This window comes from Periplaneta americana, chromosome 8 (genome assembly GCF_040183065.1).
Source record: "Periplaneta americana isolate PAMFEO1 chromosome 8, P.americana_PAMFEO1_priV1, whole genome shotgun sequence".
In the NCBI taxonomy this organism is placed as follows: domain Eukaryota; kingdom Metazoa; phylum Arthropoda; class Insecta; order Blattodea; family Blattidae; genus Periplaneta; species Periplaneta americana.
In genome coordinates this window covers 107726828-107747298 of record NC_091124.1, presented here as the reverse complement: position 1 = coordinate 107747298, position 20471 = coordinate 107726828, and the positions used below count along the sequence as shown (strand labels likewise).

General features: G+C 36.8%; 1 protein-coding gene across 1 annotated transcript in view; it reads left to right on the top strand.

Moving 5' to 3' along the window:
* bif (bifocal) overlaps positions 1-20471 on the top strand; it is a 409555-nt gene that overhangs the window by 338281 nt on the left and 50803 nt on the right. The window contains exon 3 of the mRNA XM_069833391.1: positions 15407-15605. Coding sequence (XP_069689492.1) covers positions 15407-15605 — 199 coding nt within the window. The remainder of the gene's footprint in view (positions 1-15406; positions 15606-20471) is intronic.

Below are 20471 nucleotides of genomic sequence, written 5' to 3'. Positions count from 1 at the left end.
ATTTTCCTCCATATCTAAGTAGTGTGACTGAAACTAAATGAAAAAATCCGCAACAGAGGAGAGAAGAAATTGACAATCGCCTTAAAAACCGAAAAGAAAGAGACAGACGAAAACCGTGTGTAGCATTTTTCTAATTTTTTGGAAAATGTATCAAAGAAACTGTCTAAAAAAGACGGGTCACTATTTAAAAACGAATCTTGTTGAATAGTGTATGAACTAAACGTAACTGATGCTCCTAAAATGACTGTTAGCATTAGAATAAACAGGGATTTTAGTGAGGAAATGCACATGAATGGTGGACGTTGCCATAGGAAGTATTAATATGGACAGCCTCTAACTTGCTAATAGCTGTAGAAATTCTTTGCTCACAGAATGAATTCGCCGATGTGCCGAAATTTTGTCCCACAGGAGTTCTTTTACATGCCAGTAAATCTACTAACATGAGCCTGCCGCATTTAAGCACGCTTATATACCATCGACCTAGGCCGCGATCGAACCCGCAACCTCGAGCATAGAAGGCCCGTACTATACCGACTGCGCCACCCAGGGCGATGTATCCTCAATAATTATAAACTCATTTTTAATTTATATCCAGAATGCCAAGTGTTAGGATATGATTGGACTGAACTTCATCTTGTCATTACCGCACCCTCGATAGCCTATCTAAGAAAACTTTCCTCGTTGTTTAAAGTATCCCCTTCTTCAATATCTGAAACTAGATAGTTCTTGTGCATGTTAGGCAGTATTCAGAGAGTGAAAAAATTGTGAAGATTCAAGTAGATTAAATTCAAGTAAAGGGTGCGTCAGAAAGAACGGATGGATTTCAAACTATCGATACGCAACGAGGAGAGAGATATAGTGAGGGGGACCACGACTGTTGGGTCAGCCATAGAATGCAGTTTCAGTTGAGAATATGGTGTTGGTCTGGTGTACAACGTGCTTTCATCGTAGAGACATTTTTGAAAAATGAAGAGTCTGTGATCGCCACTCAGGACTCATTTCGACATCGGATGTCACGCTAGGATTCCAACTCGGAATACAATTTTGCGGTGGGTGGCTTCATTTCGTATCACAGGTTCAACATTAAAGAAGAAATCACCTGGACGAAATTCTATTGCACTGAGATTGTCCGAGGCTGCGGTAAGATCTCGCGCCATGCGACTTCTTTCTTTGGGACCATTTGAAGGCGTAAGTTTGTAAACACCGATCACATACACTGGACGAACTGAAGACAGCAATTCGTGAAGAAATCGTGGCAATTGCACCAGCTATGACTGTGAAAGTGATGGCGAACATCAGAAAACGCCTCGATGCCTGTATTGAAAGCCAAGGACATCATATGGATAATGTTGTTTTACATAAATAAACTGCATGTATTGGTGAATATGTTGATAACAATAAATTTTTGATTTGATGAATCTTTACAATTTTCTTGCCATGTGAAATCCATCCGTTCTTTCTGACGCACCCTGTATAAGGAACTGTAAACTACGAAAATGGACGATTGTTTGGGATAGCTGCAAATAAAACTGATGATCTCGCGAACAGTATTGTACTGATAACTTTTTTAATTAGTGCTGCATTTTGGTAATTTTGAATAGGTGGTAAGTTAAGTGATAAGACTTGTTGTGGTTAAACAACTTTCAGGGCCAGGTTCAGCAGAAATACAATATGTAAAGATATCTTACAACAAATACATGTATGTGAATTGAAAAACATTGTGTATCATAACTGACAATAATAGGATGATCTATATTGTTTAGTGAACTCACCAAAGATTCAGGAAGTCATTACTTTTCCTTTGAAATAGAAAAACGATGTAGCCTACTGATTTTCTCGCATTTAACAGTTACGCAACAGGATAGGACGGCAACTAACGTGCTGTCCGACGTTGCCACGTAGTATGGCATGACTAGAGAGGGCTATGAATTGGACGAGACGATAAAAGTCACCCTCGGCTCTCTTTTTCCGCATGCGCCATCGGTGTAGTATTTCCGCTTCCGGTGTGATGCCGGGCCTCGTTGTAAACATAAAAATTGTTTTATTCACCGCATTCTAGATTCACCTTCGTCACGATCATATATTATTTACATTTCGGTGATACAATTTACGTAATTATAATAATAGTGCATTGATAGATTTCACAATTATTACTCCAGCTCCTGTTATCCAAATCAAACATTATTTTCGTATAATTGTATTCCAGAATATTTCCTCATAAGTCTTGATAGGCTATATGTATTAAGAGTTAATTTCTGGTGGTAGTATTGATATTAAACTTGGCTAACACAGTATTCCATCTACAACTTCAGAGGGGCGGCAAGAACTAGCGCTGAGGTAGTTCTGGATATTTCAACTGTAAGCCAACTTACGAATCTCGTGATATGCAAATAAATATCACCAAACGTAGGTGCCAACTTCAGAGGGGCTGCAAGACACTTTGTGTCCAAATTTATAAAACCAGGGGCATCGCATCCAGTAAAATTAAGAGTGATCTCAACCTTGTTAACAATTCGAAGAGATATTCCTATGTAAATAAAGCGGCAAAACTAGCGCTGAAGTAGTTCTGGTGATTTCGGAAGTGAAAATTGTTGAATTTATAAGGGTTTCTTTTTATGTAGATACAGTTGATCGTATATGCATCATAGACAAATATATGCATGGCGTAACAAAACCCTAAACTAACCAAATCTAACCTGTCACAGATTCGTATATGCAACATGTATATAAGCGGGGAACTACTTCAGCACTAGTTTAGCCAAAAATTGAATTAATTTGTTTGAAAGATGAAGTAGGTTATAGGCCAAAGATTATTATTTGAACTCTATAGAGAGTAGTGGTTTGGTTCGACTGGAACATCTCGGAAAAAAGAAGATATATATATATATTATTATTATTATTATTATTATTATTATTATTATTATTATTACCGGTATAGACCTATATTCATTATTATTTATTATTCCACAGTTGAGTAACAAAATGGACAAGGAACCATCCAAAAGAACAAATCGGGACACCCTTAGAACAATAGCATTTTAAATATCATGGTAAGTTAGGAAACATACCACTAACTTTATGAGTTCCTGTAGGCCCTAAATGTTTTATCCATCTAAATCACTGATAGAGGAGGTCAGCTGTCGAACATGTTAGTAAAGCAATTCACAATGCCGCTATCTTTCCTGAATTTGAGATTGGTGAATCTTCACACATGCAACAGAGTGACTCCACTTCTCTATCCATGATCCACATTTTTGTAGTTCAGTTCAAATCTATGAACTATTGGGATCGAACAGTAATGGTCCTAAGTCTTACCAAGCGGAAATAACACAGAGCTAACAGTTAATTAACAGTGTATGGTAATTATGTAGTAATAATCGGCCAGGCCTCCATATTCTCGCAATAGAGGTCCAGGGCATCTTCGTTATCATATGTATTTTCTTTTATTAAATTTCGTTTGTATATGATTAACTTGTCATCCAGTATCCACTTTACACCCTGGATCTCTGTTGTAGTAAGATGATGGCCTGGCCGATACGACCTGTCGATGGTTTGTTTCTACACAATTATTAAAACATATGTACATACTTGGTAATGTATCTATCCTGGATCTCTATTACGGGAAGATGGCCTGGCTGATGATTACTACTTAATTACCCAAAATTTAAAACCATTATCAACACTCGTTTTTAGGTTGATTTTTTTTGTTATGATCGTCGTCGTAGGTGTGTGCTCGTTAATTGATTAGCAACGGCTATATAACTACTGATAATGGATAAATGCTTAATAAAGAAAATTGTCCCCACTGAAAGTGCAGTGAACGGGAATACAATGATAAATTGGGTTATATTAATGACAGTGAAACTAATGGCTCATCGTCGGGTGGCGATCAAAACCTTGTAATTCCAAAACTGGAAATTTTACAAGAGAAAGATATAATATTACTGATACGATATCATGTTCACTTGCTCTATTTTATGTACATGTCTTAAATGTCTGTTTAAATTCGACTGTTTACTAAATATGGTACTGCAATGTTTGCATACCACAGGCATTATTACAGAAGTTTGAAAACTAATCCATCAATCTCGAATGAAAGTAAAAGAAATCCAGTTCACAATTACTGCGGTAAATAAAACATTTTTATGCTTACAACGGGGCTCGGCGTCACACCGGAAGCGGAATTTCTTCACCGATAGCGGATGCGAAATAAAGGGAGCCGAGGGTGACTTTTATCGTCTCGTATGAATTGGGGCATGGCTGATGTGGTGTTTTGGCGTTGTGTAGACCTACTTAGATCCATCTGAAATCGAGAAATGTTTCGTCTTCGATATGCTGCCAATCGCGCCTAATGATCAACGACTGCCGAATTTTGAAAAGTATTTGACGAACATTTACTTGTTTCCGTTTTCTTCATTCCCACTGACAATATGGGCTGATTTTTCTACTGCACTCAGCAAAACTACAAATGCTTGTGAATTCTTTCACCATCTTGCCAATGCTTTCTACTCTCCATATCCTTCCAGAGCCACTTTTATAAAAGTTCTATTTGACTATTAATCAGATACTAGTGTTAAGCGTAACAGCTTAAATGATCCTTTTAAACATACGCTTCATATCCGCAAAAAGTTGGATTCATCACAAAAGTAACTGGTCAAGTATAAGAGTGGAAAATACCGACGCCTGCAATATGTACGGATAATGTCGCATAATTACAGTGAGACTGTTTATTTTTAAGTATGTGATTTTTATTTATTCTTAAGTAATGTTATTATTTGATGGCATTTTTTTTATAAAATGGACACTATTTTACTCATGAAAGACAGAATTTTCAACCACACCAAGCTGCAAAATTGTTACTCAGTTCCAAGTCTGCACAAAATGAGAGGGAATATTTTGTCTTCACCTGGTTTCCCTCATCTTACACACCCGAGACAAGTTGGACTATAAGATTAACGCGCCGAAAATTACGTGGGGACGAGTGGGACTATTGCATTAATGCACAAAAAATTACATCGGAACGAGTCGGTCGATTCTGGGACGAGACGGGCTATGTCCACCGCAAGGGTTAGATATTAGTTTTCTTCACCCGGTAGTAGGTGTGATAAATACCGTCTTAGGTATGGGTAAGTAGGCTTTGCAATAGAGAGCTCAACAGCACGATCAGGTTGTTCAAAGTCCTTACTTCTAAACTGTCGTATTTCAAGTTACGACAGTTCAGCACCAATACTTTCTCAATCTAAACAAATGTATACTTTACAATATAATTATGCAGAGTGATTCCAAAAGGATTATACAACTGTGTAAGCTTATAGAAATTTCTTTAGAAAACATACAGATTTGGTTTTAATGCCATGTAATAGCAAAATTTACCAAATTTTCACTCAGTTCAATGTGACTTCCGTTGGTCATGCGGCAGACATCCCACCTGAAGTCAATTTCTTGCCAAACTCGTTGCGGCATATCCGGCGTCACTAATTCAACTGCGGCGGTGATTCGGTTTCTGAGCTCAGCGAGATTAGCAGGTAAGGGTGGAACGTACACTTGATCTTTAAGGAACTCCCATAAGAAGAAATCAAGCGGTGTCAAGTCGGGGGACCTAGGTGGCCATAATGTCGGCCCTCCACGACCAATCCACCGACCAGGAAACCTCAAGTCGAGAAAATCACGAACGTTTTGGAGAGATGGTGTGGAGGTGCACCATCCTGCTGAAATTGGATTTCCCCTTGATCATCTTCATCTCTGCGGGATGAGAAAATTTTGTAGCATATTCAGATAGAAAAGAACAATTGATAGTTTTTTCCTGGAAGAAGAAGGGGCCGTACACTTTAGTTTTACTTGAGGCACAAAACACATTCACTTTTGGGCTGTCACGAACATGTTGCAGATGGGATGTGGAGTCTCAGATCCTGCAGTTATGGGTATTTATTTTACCAGTGACGTGGAATGTCGACTCGTCGCTAAAGATCACGTGGTTCAATAACGTCTCATCTTCAATCTTACCAAGCATTTCTACACAGAAATCCCGTCGATCCATCTTATCTTCATCAGTAATGTGTTGCACAATCGTAAATCGGTATGATTTTAAGTGCAAACGTCTCCTTAAAATGCGCCAAACGGTTGGTTGTGGAAACCCAGTCTCACGAGAAGCACGCCGCTTTGATTTTCTAGGACTTCGAACAAAGCTTTCCCTCACTTGTTCACCACAGCATCAGCCACACGTGGACGTCCGGGAGATTTGGCATGGGTAATAGAACAGCCAGTCTCAACTAAAGTACGGTGCCAAGAACAAATTGTTACCCTGGTAGGAGGATCCTTGCTATACAGGGTACGAAATCTACGCTGAACCACTGTCGTAGATTTCGTTTCTTCAAACAAAAACACACAGCGAGCTCGCTCTGCACCTGTGAAAGCAGCCATTTAGAAATGAACTACGTTAACGCACGCGGTGACAGACCTAGGCAAAGCTATGTCAGTGAAAACTTGATGAGTTTTGCTATCAGATGGCATTGCAACCAGCTTCGTATATTTTCTAAATAAATTTCTATAAGCATACAAATTTGTATAGTTCTTTTGGAATCACTCTATATTTTTGGGCAGGGCATGTACCACGAATGGGCGAATCCAGAAATGCATATAGAGTGTTAGTTGGGAGGCCGGAGGGAAAAAGACCTTTGGGGAGGCCGAGACGTAGATGGGAGGATAATATTAAAATGGATTTGTGGAAGGTAGGATATGATAATAGAGACTGGATTAATCTTGCATAGGATAGGGACCGATGGCGTGCTTATGTGAGGGCGGCGATGAACCTTCGGGTTCCTTAAAAGCTACAAGTAAGTAAGTATATAATATCTAAAATAATATTACCCTCAACTGGTATCTATGGGTCAATATGGACCCATATGGATTTTATTCTTATATTTTCCAGTAGTATGCACATTCTTACCTGATCATGACTCAAGATATTCTCAATCCATATACAGATGTATATAAATATGCACAATTGAGATTGATTATGTCTGTGCAAGCATTGTTATGTTATTATATGGGTCATTTTAGACCCATAGATACCGTAAGTGTAACATTTTAGTTTGAATTTAGACTAAGTATCTGTGGGTCAATGAAGACCCATAACATGTAGTTTTTTACCAATAGTGAGTGCTCAGTACTTCAATAATTGGATTTTTTATTCTGTATGCAACCAATCACTATTTAGTCGTACGTAAGTAGTATATATCTAAATGCAGTTGAATGCCTCAGTTTGTCGATTGTTGTGATATGTCTTTGTCAGTTTATACAGATGTTTTTATGGGTACTTTTTTCAATCTGCTGGCTTGCAAACATGAGTGTTCCTGTAGTGATAGAAGCAAATTCGGTAGTGGATAAGCGATATAAATGCGTATACAGGGTGTTTCATAATTCCAATTACAAACATCTAGGGGTTGTAGAGGGAACTAAGTAGATAAAATTTTGATTGGGATCCCATGCTCGGAAATGTATCGTTTCGATGCAAAATAAGTTTGAATATCGAATCGATTTCACATCTCCCACTTCATTAGAGACAACGAGCTCTTGCCAGTGTACACTACAAGAGTGGTTCCACGTATCGCCTAACGAGTCCCAGGTACTTGACCTTCCTGCAAGAGGTAATGGTCGAGTTATGTGAAGATTTGCCACTGTCACTACGTCAGAAAATGTGGTTCCAACATGATGGCGCACCCGCGCACTTTTCATTTGCCGTCCACGAACATCTCCACCAAACATTCGGGGAAAGGTGGTGGATAGGTCGAGGTAATCCAACTCCTTGGCCACCACGGTCGCCGGATTTAACTTCTCTCGACTTTTTCCTTTGGGTCACATGAAGAACCTTGTTTTTGTGACTCCTATAGAGTCAGAGGAAGATCTTCACTGTCTCTATTGAAGTGAGAGATGTGAAATCGATTCGATCTTCAAACTTATTTTGCATCGAAACGATACATTTCCGGATATGTGTTCCTAATCAAAACTGTGTCTACTTAGTTCCCTCTGAAACCCCTAGAAGTTTGTAATAGGAATTACGAAACACCCTGTATGATAACCATTGTGATAAGGAAATTGAAGTTTGTGAACACGATACAAATTCCGAACTGGAAGTATCAGGGGAAGAAGTGTGTAGAAATAATGACGTAAATGCTCATTCTCAACTTACAGCTGTGAACTCCGTTGACAACAATGATATAAGCTATGTAAATAGCAATAATTCTGCTCAAAATGAAGACAATAATGAAATTACAGAAGTAAGAAATAATGAAAAAGGGAATACAATATCAGATAATGAACAAAAGAGATTTATTTTCGCCAAAAATAGACTGAAATAATCTAATGTTTCTCCTGCTTCACCAAAAACATAAAGTCACAACATTGTTACATACGAGTATTTACCTCTAGCCTAAGAGTTGCAGCATGTGATGTACTGTACAATCTGACACATCAAATGAGACATTATCATTATTGATAGATGAACAAACGATAAGTGAACTTGTTCAGTACACTAATATGAAAATAACAGAACTCAGTTACAAATTCGGTGCCACAGCTACATTTGTGAAAGAAAGATGAAATAGAAATGACAGCGTTGATCGGGTTGCTAATTCTGTCCAAAGTGTTCAAGCCAGTTGACGAAGATGTAAAATCACTTTAGGCAACTGATTGTACCGGGTGTGACATATTCAGGTGCACAGTGTCATTGAAACGATTTCTTTTCTTGATAAATAATTTACGATATGATGACTATGAAACAAGAGAAGAAAGGAAGAAAAATGGTGACAATTTATCGGCAATTTCAGAGATATTTCAAGACGTTTTTCGCAATGTACAAATCCAACTTTTGTTGTTCCGAATATGTCACTATAGATGTAGGCCTAATGCTAGTTGGATTAAGGGAAGTTATACATTGCAACAAGCGCCAGGAAAGTACGTACCGTAATCAGGATTTCATACTACAGCAGAATTTATTGCGTTCTTTCTAGTGCCTGTCAGAATTTCTGTTTTTCGAAATATTTGCTGTATATTTGTTTCAGAGAATAAACATATACCATGTGAGTCAGTAACTTCAGGAAGAAAGATATTTTGTAAAAATGTGGATATAATTTATCACATTTGAATGCATAATATATGTATTCAGGTTTGTTTAATGAGTCATTACAAAAGGAAATACCTCAATAATCACATCCATTGTTAAATAAATTTTAATTTATACAAAAATGTAAGACTTTACATACCAATTAATGATTGCCATGAAAAAGAGCATAACTTCTGTTATTACTGTGTCTTAGGGACTACTTCTAACATTGTGGGTCAAAATTGACCCATAGATACCGTTAACGTACATTTAAAAAGCAATACCAGTTGAGGGTTAAATGCTACAGTTTTGTACAATGGCAGAGACACCAGACATGCATGAGAAGCAGTAGGTAACTCAAAATCTACATTTTTTGGGCTATGACGTCGTAACTAAAAGAAACCTGTGTGTATGTATATATATATATATATATATATATATATATATATATATATATATATACACACACACACACACACACACACATACACTTACGCACGATAATTTATAGAGTGGGGAGCTTTATGATGTCTCGTCTCATATCGCGTTGAGTGTGGGTAATTGTAAGATCATAATAAATTATTATACTCGTATACTTCAAAGATTAGTCGACGACTGTTCACTTTTCCGCCTCAGAGCTGACTTTATGTTAGTGTTGTGATCCTGATGTAATCATCCTGCTCAAATGTATATTATTAGCAGATTGCATTATTAAACAAAGAAAAGTTCCTATTAAAATTTGCTTCGGCCCTTTTCTCAATGGCCTTAGGTTTTAATGACGAATCTGTGTATCGTTAATTGATATGAACTGTGTTCTTTCTTCTTCTATCTGAATGGGTATAAACATGCAATTAATTTCTGATTTGTTTATTTATCTTAGCTTGTAATCTATAGACCCTTCATACACTTTTGAAGTCTTTTCTTGCAGTTTGTACTTCATTCACACTGGTCTTGCGGTTAGCATACTGGCCGACGTATCCGAGTTCATATCCGGCCGAGGTAGTGCTCCTTATGATTAGGTTTTCTCCGGAGCGGTTGTTTGCGCGCTTTCAATCGGAGACCTCCGGTTACCTCCGATTGATGCAGCGCAGGTTGTATATGTGCTGTGGCGCAGACGTACACTTTCCGCTGAGCATTCCTTTAATCGGATCAGGTAGTGATTCGAGTCCGCTGACGTCCGCGTATCTTTTAAAATAAGTTCTAATTTGTTGTTGTTTAATCTCTCTCTTATGTTAATCTCTCTCTTTCTTCGGCTCTTTTTTCTTTGTGTTGCTTAAAGTGCTACGTTAGCTGACAGATTTTTTTTCTAGTTTTGAAATTCATAGTATATGTGGAAAGCCGTATTAGTTTTATGTCATTGATCAAATTAATAACATTCAATCTAACTGCAAAACTAATGCAGAAGTAAAGCTTTTCAATAGCTAATGTAAACATTTATACTTTTATTCTCCTAGAAACTCTCGTTTAATCGCAAACAGGCTTTGTCAATTATTATTCTAATCGGTTTAGTTAACGTAAAATATATTAAGGGGGCTTCGGAATGAAACAAAAGAAACGTGGGCTATCAATGGGATAAAGTTTACTGTCCAACATAATTTATTCAGATTCTTCACCGGAGAGGATTGTGATTATTGTGTTAAAGGGTGTCAGTATTTGAACTGCCTCTTCTAAAACGCGCCACTCTTGCTCTGTAATAAAAATATAAGTGGATATCAACTTAAGAATAATTGTAATTATATTATTACCAGATGTTTCTTTAGTTTCATTCAGAACTATTTTAATCCAAACAGTAAAATATAACTCAAGTTGTTGAACAGTAAAATATAACTCAAATCATCTTGTAAATATTTCATTTGTTTTTTATTGCCTCGAAAGTTACGTTTTAGAGAAATTTCAAGACTTTTTCATAGACTGTGAGCGTTTGGGAACAATAGCACTAAAACAATTTAAAAAGAAATCGTATCAAATGTTTTGCGTAATTGTTTTCATCAAGTTCGCGATTGTGCGATCGCTTCAAATGGTCTAACAAATTCGAAGTTCCACCACCCTTAGAGTAAATTCGCCCACAAAGTTTACAGTGTGCGACTTTATTATTACCTTCAACTAAATTAAAGAATTTCCATGCGACGGATATCCGATTTTGTGCCATTTTATTCCACTCATAACTGCCATCAGTCCTTACGCGCCGGTCGTCCTTGAGCTAACTGTCGCTTCGCTCCGAACCCCCGCATTCCTCCGTATGTCCCCTGTTCCACCTACGGTAGTATCGGAGATCACCGGTGGAGAGCTTTATTCGTAATCTCCTATTCCTCCGCGGTAGTAGTCACTCCGATGAGCAGCACTGGGCCGAGGGCAATAACACCCTTATCATTGCTTTGTCCGGAAGGCAAATAAAGCTGGAGGCATGTGACTTATATTTTTCGGCATGTAAAATAACCCAACCCTATCTCTGATGAAGGGCTCCGGGCAAATTCGTTGGGCATTTTTCGTCCTTGTTGAATTTCGACGCTGAATAAACTCTGCAGATAAATGCTTCGTTAAATAAATATAGCTTACTACCACTGCTACTATAGCCGGCCTGTGTACGTTCTTTATATTTATTTCTATGATTGAGTTTGAACATGTGTTAGAATTGGCATAATGGTTATACTTTCATTCCCATTCTCTTCTTCCACTCCATCATCTTGTTCAGTTGTATGTGTAAATCTCTTCAATTTTTTGTCAAATAGCCTACATTCCATTTGAATTAGCATGTTAAATAACATATGAAACTGGGTTTAACGTTGGACTGTTTAGTACAAAATTATTTCCTTTAAAAGTCAGTATAATTATGTGCTTTTTTTTTTACTGGTGTTGTTTAATTGTCAGAATTGTGTTGTTTACAATTACAGTAAGTTATTTACAGTAACTATTACACTTTTACTACGTCATACTACTTTTGACCAATAAAACGGTACGAAAGGACGTCTTTCAACCAATCATGGCTGCTGATCGCACAATTTTATCGCGTCCTTAGCATTTGTTTATTTTTATCACTACCCTGGCATTTGTTTCTTTGTTTGCAAACATTTCAAACTGCATTGGTCTGGACGTCAAAAAAAAAAAAAAAACAAAAAAAAAAAACAGAAAATTACAAACCACTCCAGTCGATGCACAGCATTTTCAAATATGACTCGCATTGGCATTCAAGAACAAGAATTAATAAAGATCACTGGTCATAGCTATGCATCTTCCCTGAAATCCTGTTTACAAATAAATGAAGAGCATCATTCGGAAATCCTGAATAAGTTGAGGAATGCACCATGTACATCGAGTTCCACTTCTTTTACGCACACGTCTAATATAACATCAACTGAACCACCAACCACTAAAACATTCAAATTTGAAAATTGTACTTTCAATAATTGTTTTTTTTTAATTATTAATGTTTATTTTTTTATTTCAACATCGTTAATTAAAACTTTTGTAACACTTGTTTATATTATTTAGGTTATATTATAGCTTCTGCTATATGATATTATGGATAGTCACGTATCAGAGATTGTTTAATACCAAGATTTATTGAAAATCATCTGTCAAGTGACGTTGATTACTGGGATCCGAATAGGGTAAACTCATCTAATTCCGTGATTCATGTAATTCCGTTATACTGAATATAATGAGTATTACTGAATTATGTGTACATGACAAATTGTTGGTAGTTTGTTCAATGGATAGCAGCACTAATCAGCTACCGTCTCAAGAAGTTTGGGCTTCTGGGAACAAGTGCACTGCTAACAGAAAGTAATTTCTTAGTACGCCATTGCTAAGAAGCTTGGTTTGAGTTGTCCTGGTGTCGTATCCTAAAATAAGTTAAAAAAACAGGTATGTGCATAATTATACGTGTGTATGAATATATATTTCTATAGAGATTGCTTTGAAGATTTAGAATGTGTACACAGTTGTCAGGTAACTTATATAATTTAGTCTACAAACCTTAAGTTGTCTGCACAATTTCTTAAGGATTTTTAACATTTGGCTGCCTTACTGTATCACGGAATTAAGTGAACAGAAAATGAAAACTCGCTAAATGAACGTCATATAGCCTGTACGACTAGTTGTCATGTATATTAATTAATTATATAATATGTATTTATAATAATTAGATAATTTATATTAAGTAATCGAATATTACCGCCAATTAAAATGAAGAAAATTTTGCATATGATATATATATATATATATATATATATATATATATATATATATATAATAATGACCATCTTCGCATAGGGATCAGCACTCTGTTCTCTGATCTGCACGTGGGTTCGATTCTCGGAACTCTCAGACATTTTTTAGTCAGGAACTGGTCTCAAGCTTTATCTACCCAGATTCTTAAAGATAACTGTGTATTTGACTCTCGGAAAATGGGTGGATCAATTGTGATCTCTTTCTTGATTGGATGCGTCACTTTGTGAAGAACATCCCTCCAAGCAGACCTTTCCTTTTGTTGATGGACTCACATGGAAATTACGTAGGTCCTGATGTGTTGGCTTTGGCCAGAGAAAACAAGATCGTCCTCTTCACCATGCCCTCTCATAACAGCCATATTCTGCAACCATTAGGTGTCAGTGTTTATCGTCCCTTGAAGCAAGCTTTATAAATGAGTTGGAGTACTTTCATATGACAAACTCCAATGTTGCACCAACACGATTTGACTTGCAAAAGTTGTTCAGTTCAGGCAATGACATCAACAAATATCCGTTCAGAGTTTTCTAAAACGGGAGTTTATCCATTCAACCCATCTTCTTTGACAGATGAAGCCCTTATAGGTAGCAAATTAAAAGACATGCCAACTCTTGGAAGTCAACAAACGTAGGGTGACCTTCCAGAAGAAAGAGTTTGCTCAGCTGTCTGTTTCATCACAACAAAATTGATTCTGTTCAGTTGCCTGTTTGAACACAAGAGAAACGACGTCAGACTGTAACAGATTTGTTGAAAACACCCACATATGATCCATCAAAGAAAAACAGAACGGTTAACCGCAAAATAGATGTCAGAGCCAAGTGCCTTACGCTACCAACCAAACCACCAGCTGATGCTTCACCGCAGAAGTCTACAAAATCTTCTCAAGGAAAGGCATCCACATCACGAGCCAGTTCTAACGATGAAACTTGTGTTTGTGGAGTTTGTAACGGATCCTATAATGCTGACGTCTAAAAACGAAATAATGAAAATTGGATTGCTTGCTCATTCTGTGGGAAAACATATAATGAGAAGTGTCAAATTGCAGGATCTGATGTTGCTGTTTTATGTGTGATAGTTGTGCCACTTCTGATGTTGATCTTGATGATTCAAGTTGATTATATGAATAATGAATAACTTTAATTAGGATAATTACGTTCATGTTAATGTTCAAGGTCACAGTGTAAGATTTTTCTGTCTTTATTTTATGTACACTATTGTGTCACGGAATTAAGGTTACAGTGTCACGGAATTAAGTAAATATCATGGAATTAAATGAAATGTGAGTGACAGTTTAATTTAATTTTTTTTTTTTGCTCTCTACGTAAACACAGCTATTACATCACGGATTGTCATATTAAGACGTTTGAACAAATGTTTACAGTAATAAACAATATTATTTTGTGTCTTCATGTGCAAATAATAGTAATAAAATCTTATTATCACGGAATTAGATGAGTTTACCCTAATTGAAGTGGAATGCAACTTTTTAATAAAAATGAAACTGAATCAACAAAGCCTTCTTGACTAGTAACCGTCCACAGAGTTCAATGAAGATTCCATAGTTGGCACAACTGATAACAAGAAAACAGCTAAACATAACACACTACTGCCATCTAGCGTAATATTTGTAATTTAGAGATGGTACAATAATACATTTGAAGACAGTTGTATTTTCGTAAGTCAATTAATATTTTATTGTATTGGAGTAGTTCGTTACTTCTAATCTTCATATACTTTCTTCTAATCGTGTAATAGTCAATTAAATCTCACTCGAGTTTTGATTTTCTCTAGATAAATCAAAACCTCTAGTGAGATTACTGTTGAAAAACATTTTATTCACTCGATAAAATATGAATTTTTTCACTGCCTTAACGTTTTGTTCATGTGTAAATTAGGATACAACACTTCATAATATTAAGTTACAATAGAAAAAAACATTTCGTGCGCCACTCGGTATGAATGCAGATAATCAAATACTCATAGCCTTTGTTCTAGGCACAGTGCAGTATTTAATATGCCTTGTTCAATGTGTGTATCTTAAATATCTCTTAGCTGATGTGTCTTCCTTTTATTTTACAGCTTCGAATTAAATTCAACGATGCCGCCACGACAACATTTGAATACCCGTCCGAAGCGTCTCTGCTCAACGAGACGACGCTCCCCTCGTCTGCATCATCATCTCCCTCCAGTTCTCTTCCATCGCAGACGTCCATTACTGCGGGTCTGCCTGTCCAGGCATCCCCAAGCGGACCCACTCCGGGCGTTCCCGTGCCTTTGGGTGAGTGGTAGCATGATACGACGCGGTATTGTCAGCCGTGGCGAAAATGTAATCTTGCGCCGAACCACTGTGTAACCTGCAAGTGCATAACACCAATGGAGGGAGGCGGACACCCGAAGGGGAAGTGAATATTGATTTAATTGAAGTGATTTTTTTTTATGGCAGGCAGAGTAACTATCTCATGCCCCCATGTTTTAAATTGCTACCAGTGCACTTCATTAGAACCAGGTACCCAGCTTCGAAGCCGTTAGCCCTGTGAACTTTACAATATATTTATTTTCCCCTATTATCATAGTACAGGGTTGTTATCTAAAAAATCAAGGGGAAGTGAAGCAACTCTCTGACTTATTAACGGATTTTCATTTTCCTTACGTCAAGCACTTATACAGTATAAGGTTACAAACTAATGTTTAGTACGTGTAACGAAGAAAGAAATGAATAAGAAAACATAGGACACATTGTGACAACCTAAAATTAACTGTCTTCAGAATATGTCTGCGACAGAGTTTCAAAATCAGGAATTATGTCACTTACTGCCAGTCGTAGTTGATCATGAAGGTATTTGTCTGTCAGTCGTGATCTAAATTTGGTTTTTACTATTTTCATTGTTGAAAATAATTTTTCACAAACGTAAGTTGTAGTGAACATGGCTTGAACAGGGCACGCGAAAGAACGAAGCCTTGGATATTTATTTTTTGGCAAAGATTTGAAAAGTTCAACATTTGTCAAGTCCTGACATCTAGCTTTCATTGTAACGTTACATTGTAAATCTGTGAGTTTAAATTGAAGATCTAACCGCATTATTCGTAGTCCTGGTGAAAAAGGATCGACGTACAGAGATAATAATAATAATAATAATAATAATAATAATAATAATAATAATAATAACAATAACAACAACAACAACAACAACAACACTTAACCTTTTAATGTTTCATGAGTCACATCTATAATGCCGTTTTATGTTACACAACCGTTTTCCTTGTAATACTTGTGAACAAATCATACATTTAATATTCTCATCATATTGGCAGCAAAAATATACGTCCTCCCATCTACTAGAAACTTTGGTTTTTATAGAGGTACATGGTTTCGAGAGAGACATTGCGATGATACGCTACTCGCAGGTCAGAGACAAATACAAATGGAACAGAGTTTGACTCCAGTGAGTGAGAGAGTGAGGGTTGGAGGAGGTAGGAAGTAAGAGAAAAGCATGGCTATCACTGTGAGCCACAACGTGCTCGCGAGTCACATTTTCGCCACGGCTTTCTTAGTCTAATGTGAAAAAAGTTACTGTATCTCAAAACATTTTTTTATTCAATATAGTGGGTCTACCAATGAAAACTTCTTTCCTTTCCATTTTTTTTTTTTTTTTTTCGGAAATTGGTACCAGTCTAAGGGGGCTAAATCTGGAGAATATGAAGGATGTTGTCAGTTCAGTTAAATTTTCTGCAATGCAATTAGGGACTTGTGAGCAGTTGTATTGTCCTATAAAAAACGCATATCGTGGAAATTTTAACACATTTCTCCACAATTTTTTCTTGAAGGTTAGTTAATAATTAGAGACGAGAATTTCATACACATAAAATCCCAAATGAATTCATGCACTATCAAACTATGTAACATGCACGATCAAGCGAAAAGTACATTAAAATATGCACTTTAATTTGTGTTCCAAACTTCTTATTTCATTTCACTTCACGTTTTTTACAGTTAACAACTAACAACATTTCTAAATTTGTTTCTGTGAAGTTCCTACGCTTGTCAGTCAGTATGTTTTTGTAGGCAGGGAATGACCTCCCCTACATTGCAAGAAGTTATGGCTGCAAACTTGAATGAACCTTTATCTGTTAGTTTTTTTTTTTTTTTTTTTTCCAGTCCTGATTCCTGAATCTAAAATAAGGAACATAGAAATCGAGAAACTGAGATGTCCACTCAAAACCATTAAAACATGCATTTAAACTAATCATAGTGTATATTGTATGCATGATTAAGCTAAAAATTGCTTAAATATTCATTATGCATGTTTTATCCCCAAAAATGTCAAAACATGCAAATATGCACGGAAAAAGTACACATATTTGGAACCGAAAAGTAATGAAATGGATAAGTATCAAGTTTGAGGTATGTCCTATATTCCTATAAAAACATGCATTTGCCTGGATTCTCGTATCTATTAATAATGAAGAATAATACGTTTTATCTTATTCAAAGTAATTGAATTTACACAAATAAGGTCAAATTCAACAGTGTTCATAAATGAAATATTAAGCATACAGAAAAATAATTTATTACAGTTGTATGAACACTTTTTGATAATTAAATTAAAATTAATATAATCAGTTAAAAACCAGACATGTTTCGGAGGAATGCTCCTCCATCTTCAGTGGCAATACCACGACGCTGGAGTCTCCTTTAAGCCACGAACGCGGTCGAACACCTGAACCAGCGTCGTGGTATTGCCACTGAAGATGAAGGAGCATTCCTCCGAAACATGTCTGGTTTTTAACTGATTATGTTAATTTTAATTTAATTATCAAAAGTGTTCGTACAACTGTAATAAATTATTTTTCTGTATGCTTAATTATTCAAAGTAGTCTATCATAATTATTCTGTCTTTGTCTCAAAAATTTGATGCGAGGATTTTTCCTGCATATTTATGAACGCGAAATTTCTTTGGACGCGGAGAATCATAGTGGTTTCCATTCTTTGGATTGTTCTCTTTTGTTTCTACATCGTAATGATGGATCCGTGTTTAGTCTGTAGTTATAGCCAGGCACCATATATTTCAAAGTGCGCAGTTGGACTGGAGTGAGGGTTAAGCCATTTGGCTTGAGTCTATGGATCTGTTCTGTGAAGTACGGTTTGCTCTAGATCAGTCATGTCAGTATGAGCTCGCAGTGAGTCGCCCGTCGTACAAACAATCGAGCTTGCGTGCACCGATACTCTTCCCCTCTTACGCCACAAGAGAGAAGTACACTGTTCGTACGAATCATAAAATTCCTTGTTTTACAGTACCTAGTGGAAAGAACCCATCGGCAAGTGGTAGTGAGACCCTATCGAGTTTTATAAACGCCGTGGTTACAGATTATTGGAGGATTTCAGAAGACTATAGTTTCACCAATATTGAACCACCATTTGAAAGAGGGAAGTTTGAAGTTTTATATTGGCCTTAGATGCACTCGATGTGAGCCCCACGTGTAATACGGCAGACGCCCAGACAGTGATCCCATTCTTGTCAAACTCTTTTAAGCATGTCTTGTGTGACGTTCCTGAGTGCTGTGTTAATGCGCCTTCTCAATTCGGCCAACGTTGCTGGAAGTGAAGATATGTAAACATTGTCCTTGACGAAATCCCACAGAAAGAAATCACACTGTGAAATACAGTGAATGGGATGGCCATGTGCAGAAAGTGTTGTCTGCATCCGCTGCACGACCAATCCTTCGATCTGGTAGGCGTTAATTTAGGAAAATTGGTTAATGCCACAACTCACGGACGAAGAGGAACAGGGGTTCATTTTACAAGACGGAGCCCCTCCACATTGGGATACGAAGGTCCGGAGGTACCTAAATCAACACCCACCAAGTCGATGGATTGGTCGTGCGACAAAGCAGACAGCAACTTCTGTACATGGCCACCCCGTTCACCGGATTTCTGTGGGGTCGTCAAGGACAATGTTTACATACCTCTACTTCCAGCAATGTTGGTCGAATTGAGAAGGCGCATTAACACAGCAATCAAAAACGTCACACAAGACATGTTTGAGAGGGTTTGGCAAGAATGGGATCATCACCTGGACGTCTGCCGTATTACGCGTGGGACTCAAATCGAGTGCATCTAAGGTCAGTATAAAACTTCAAACTTCCCTCTTTCAAATGGTGGTAAGATCATGTATTTATGTTCAATGTATGTGAAGATATAGCCTTCTGCAATCATCCAATAATTTGTAGCCACTGTGTATTTATGTATTACGTTTATTTATTTTATATTAATATTATAATTTATTATGTTGGAGTGATGGGAAGAATTAATTCTTATTTTTATATATTTATACATTTACTTATGGGAAGCTAATCAATTTTTATTGATTACAGGGTCTAAGATTAAATTACCTTGGGAATAACAGCCTAATTATTATAGTGGAACACAGAGTTCTGAAGTGTTCAAGGTCGTACACGTAGTTTCGCTCTCTTACCCACCCTCCTCATGTACTGTTCCCTTTAGAAGTTACGCTGCAAAAAATATTTTACCACAAGTGTTGCTCATAGGCAGGTGAATTCATTTAACATAATTTTGTTTTTGACCACCTCTGTGGTGGAGGGGTCAGCATGCTCGTCTCTTACGCACAGGGCCCTGGTTCGATTCCCGGTCGGGTTGAATTTCCTGGTTGAGGTTCTTTAGGGTTTTCCTTCAATCGTAAGGAAAATACAAGGAAATTCGGGCCAAAACATCCCTGAATATCACCGGCCTCATTCACACCAAAAATCATATTCGTAACAAATCAGTAATATATCTACAGACGCCATGTAGTTCACAACAATAGAACCAGTCTCAACAATAGTTGGATTTCACCCAAAAGATTAACTCGCGATATGATCAGAGATGTTAAAGCGAATACGCGTAACAGCGGAAAAAAAAATAGTTTTAATAGTTAATATTTTGTTTTAATGTGTAATATAATATGTTTAATGTATTTAATAGTTTTTGGATATTATTCTTTTGTTTTTATTTTTATTTCTTATAATTTAAATTGTAAATTTCTTATGCTTTTGTTAAATACGTTATAATATTTAAACAACGATTGTGAACATGAGTGAGATTGAATTTAAATTTAGTAGATAAATAGGCTAATTGCGTCTTTTTAAA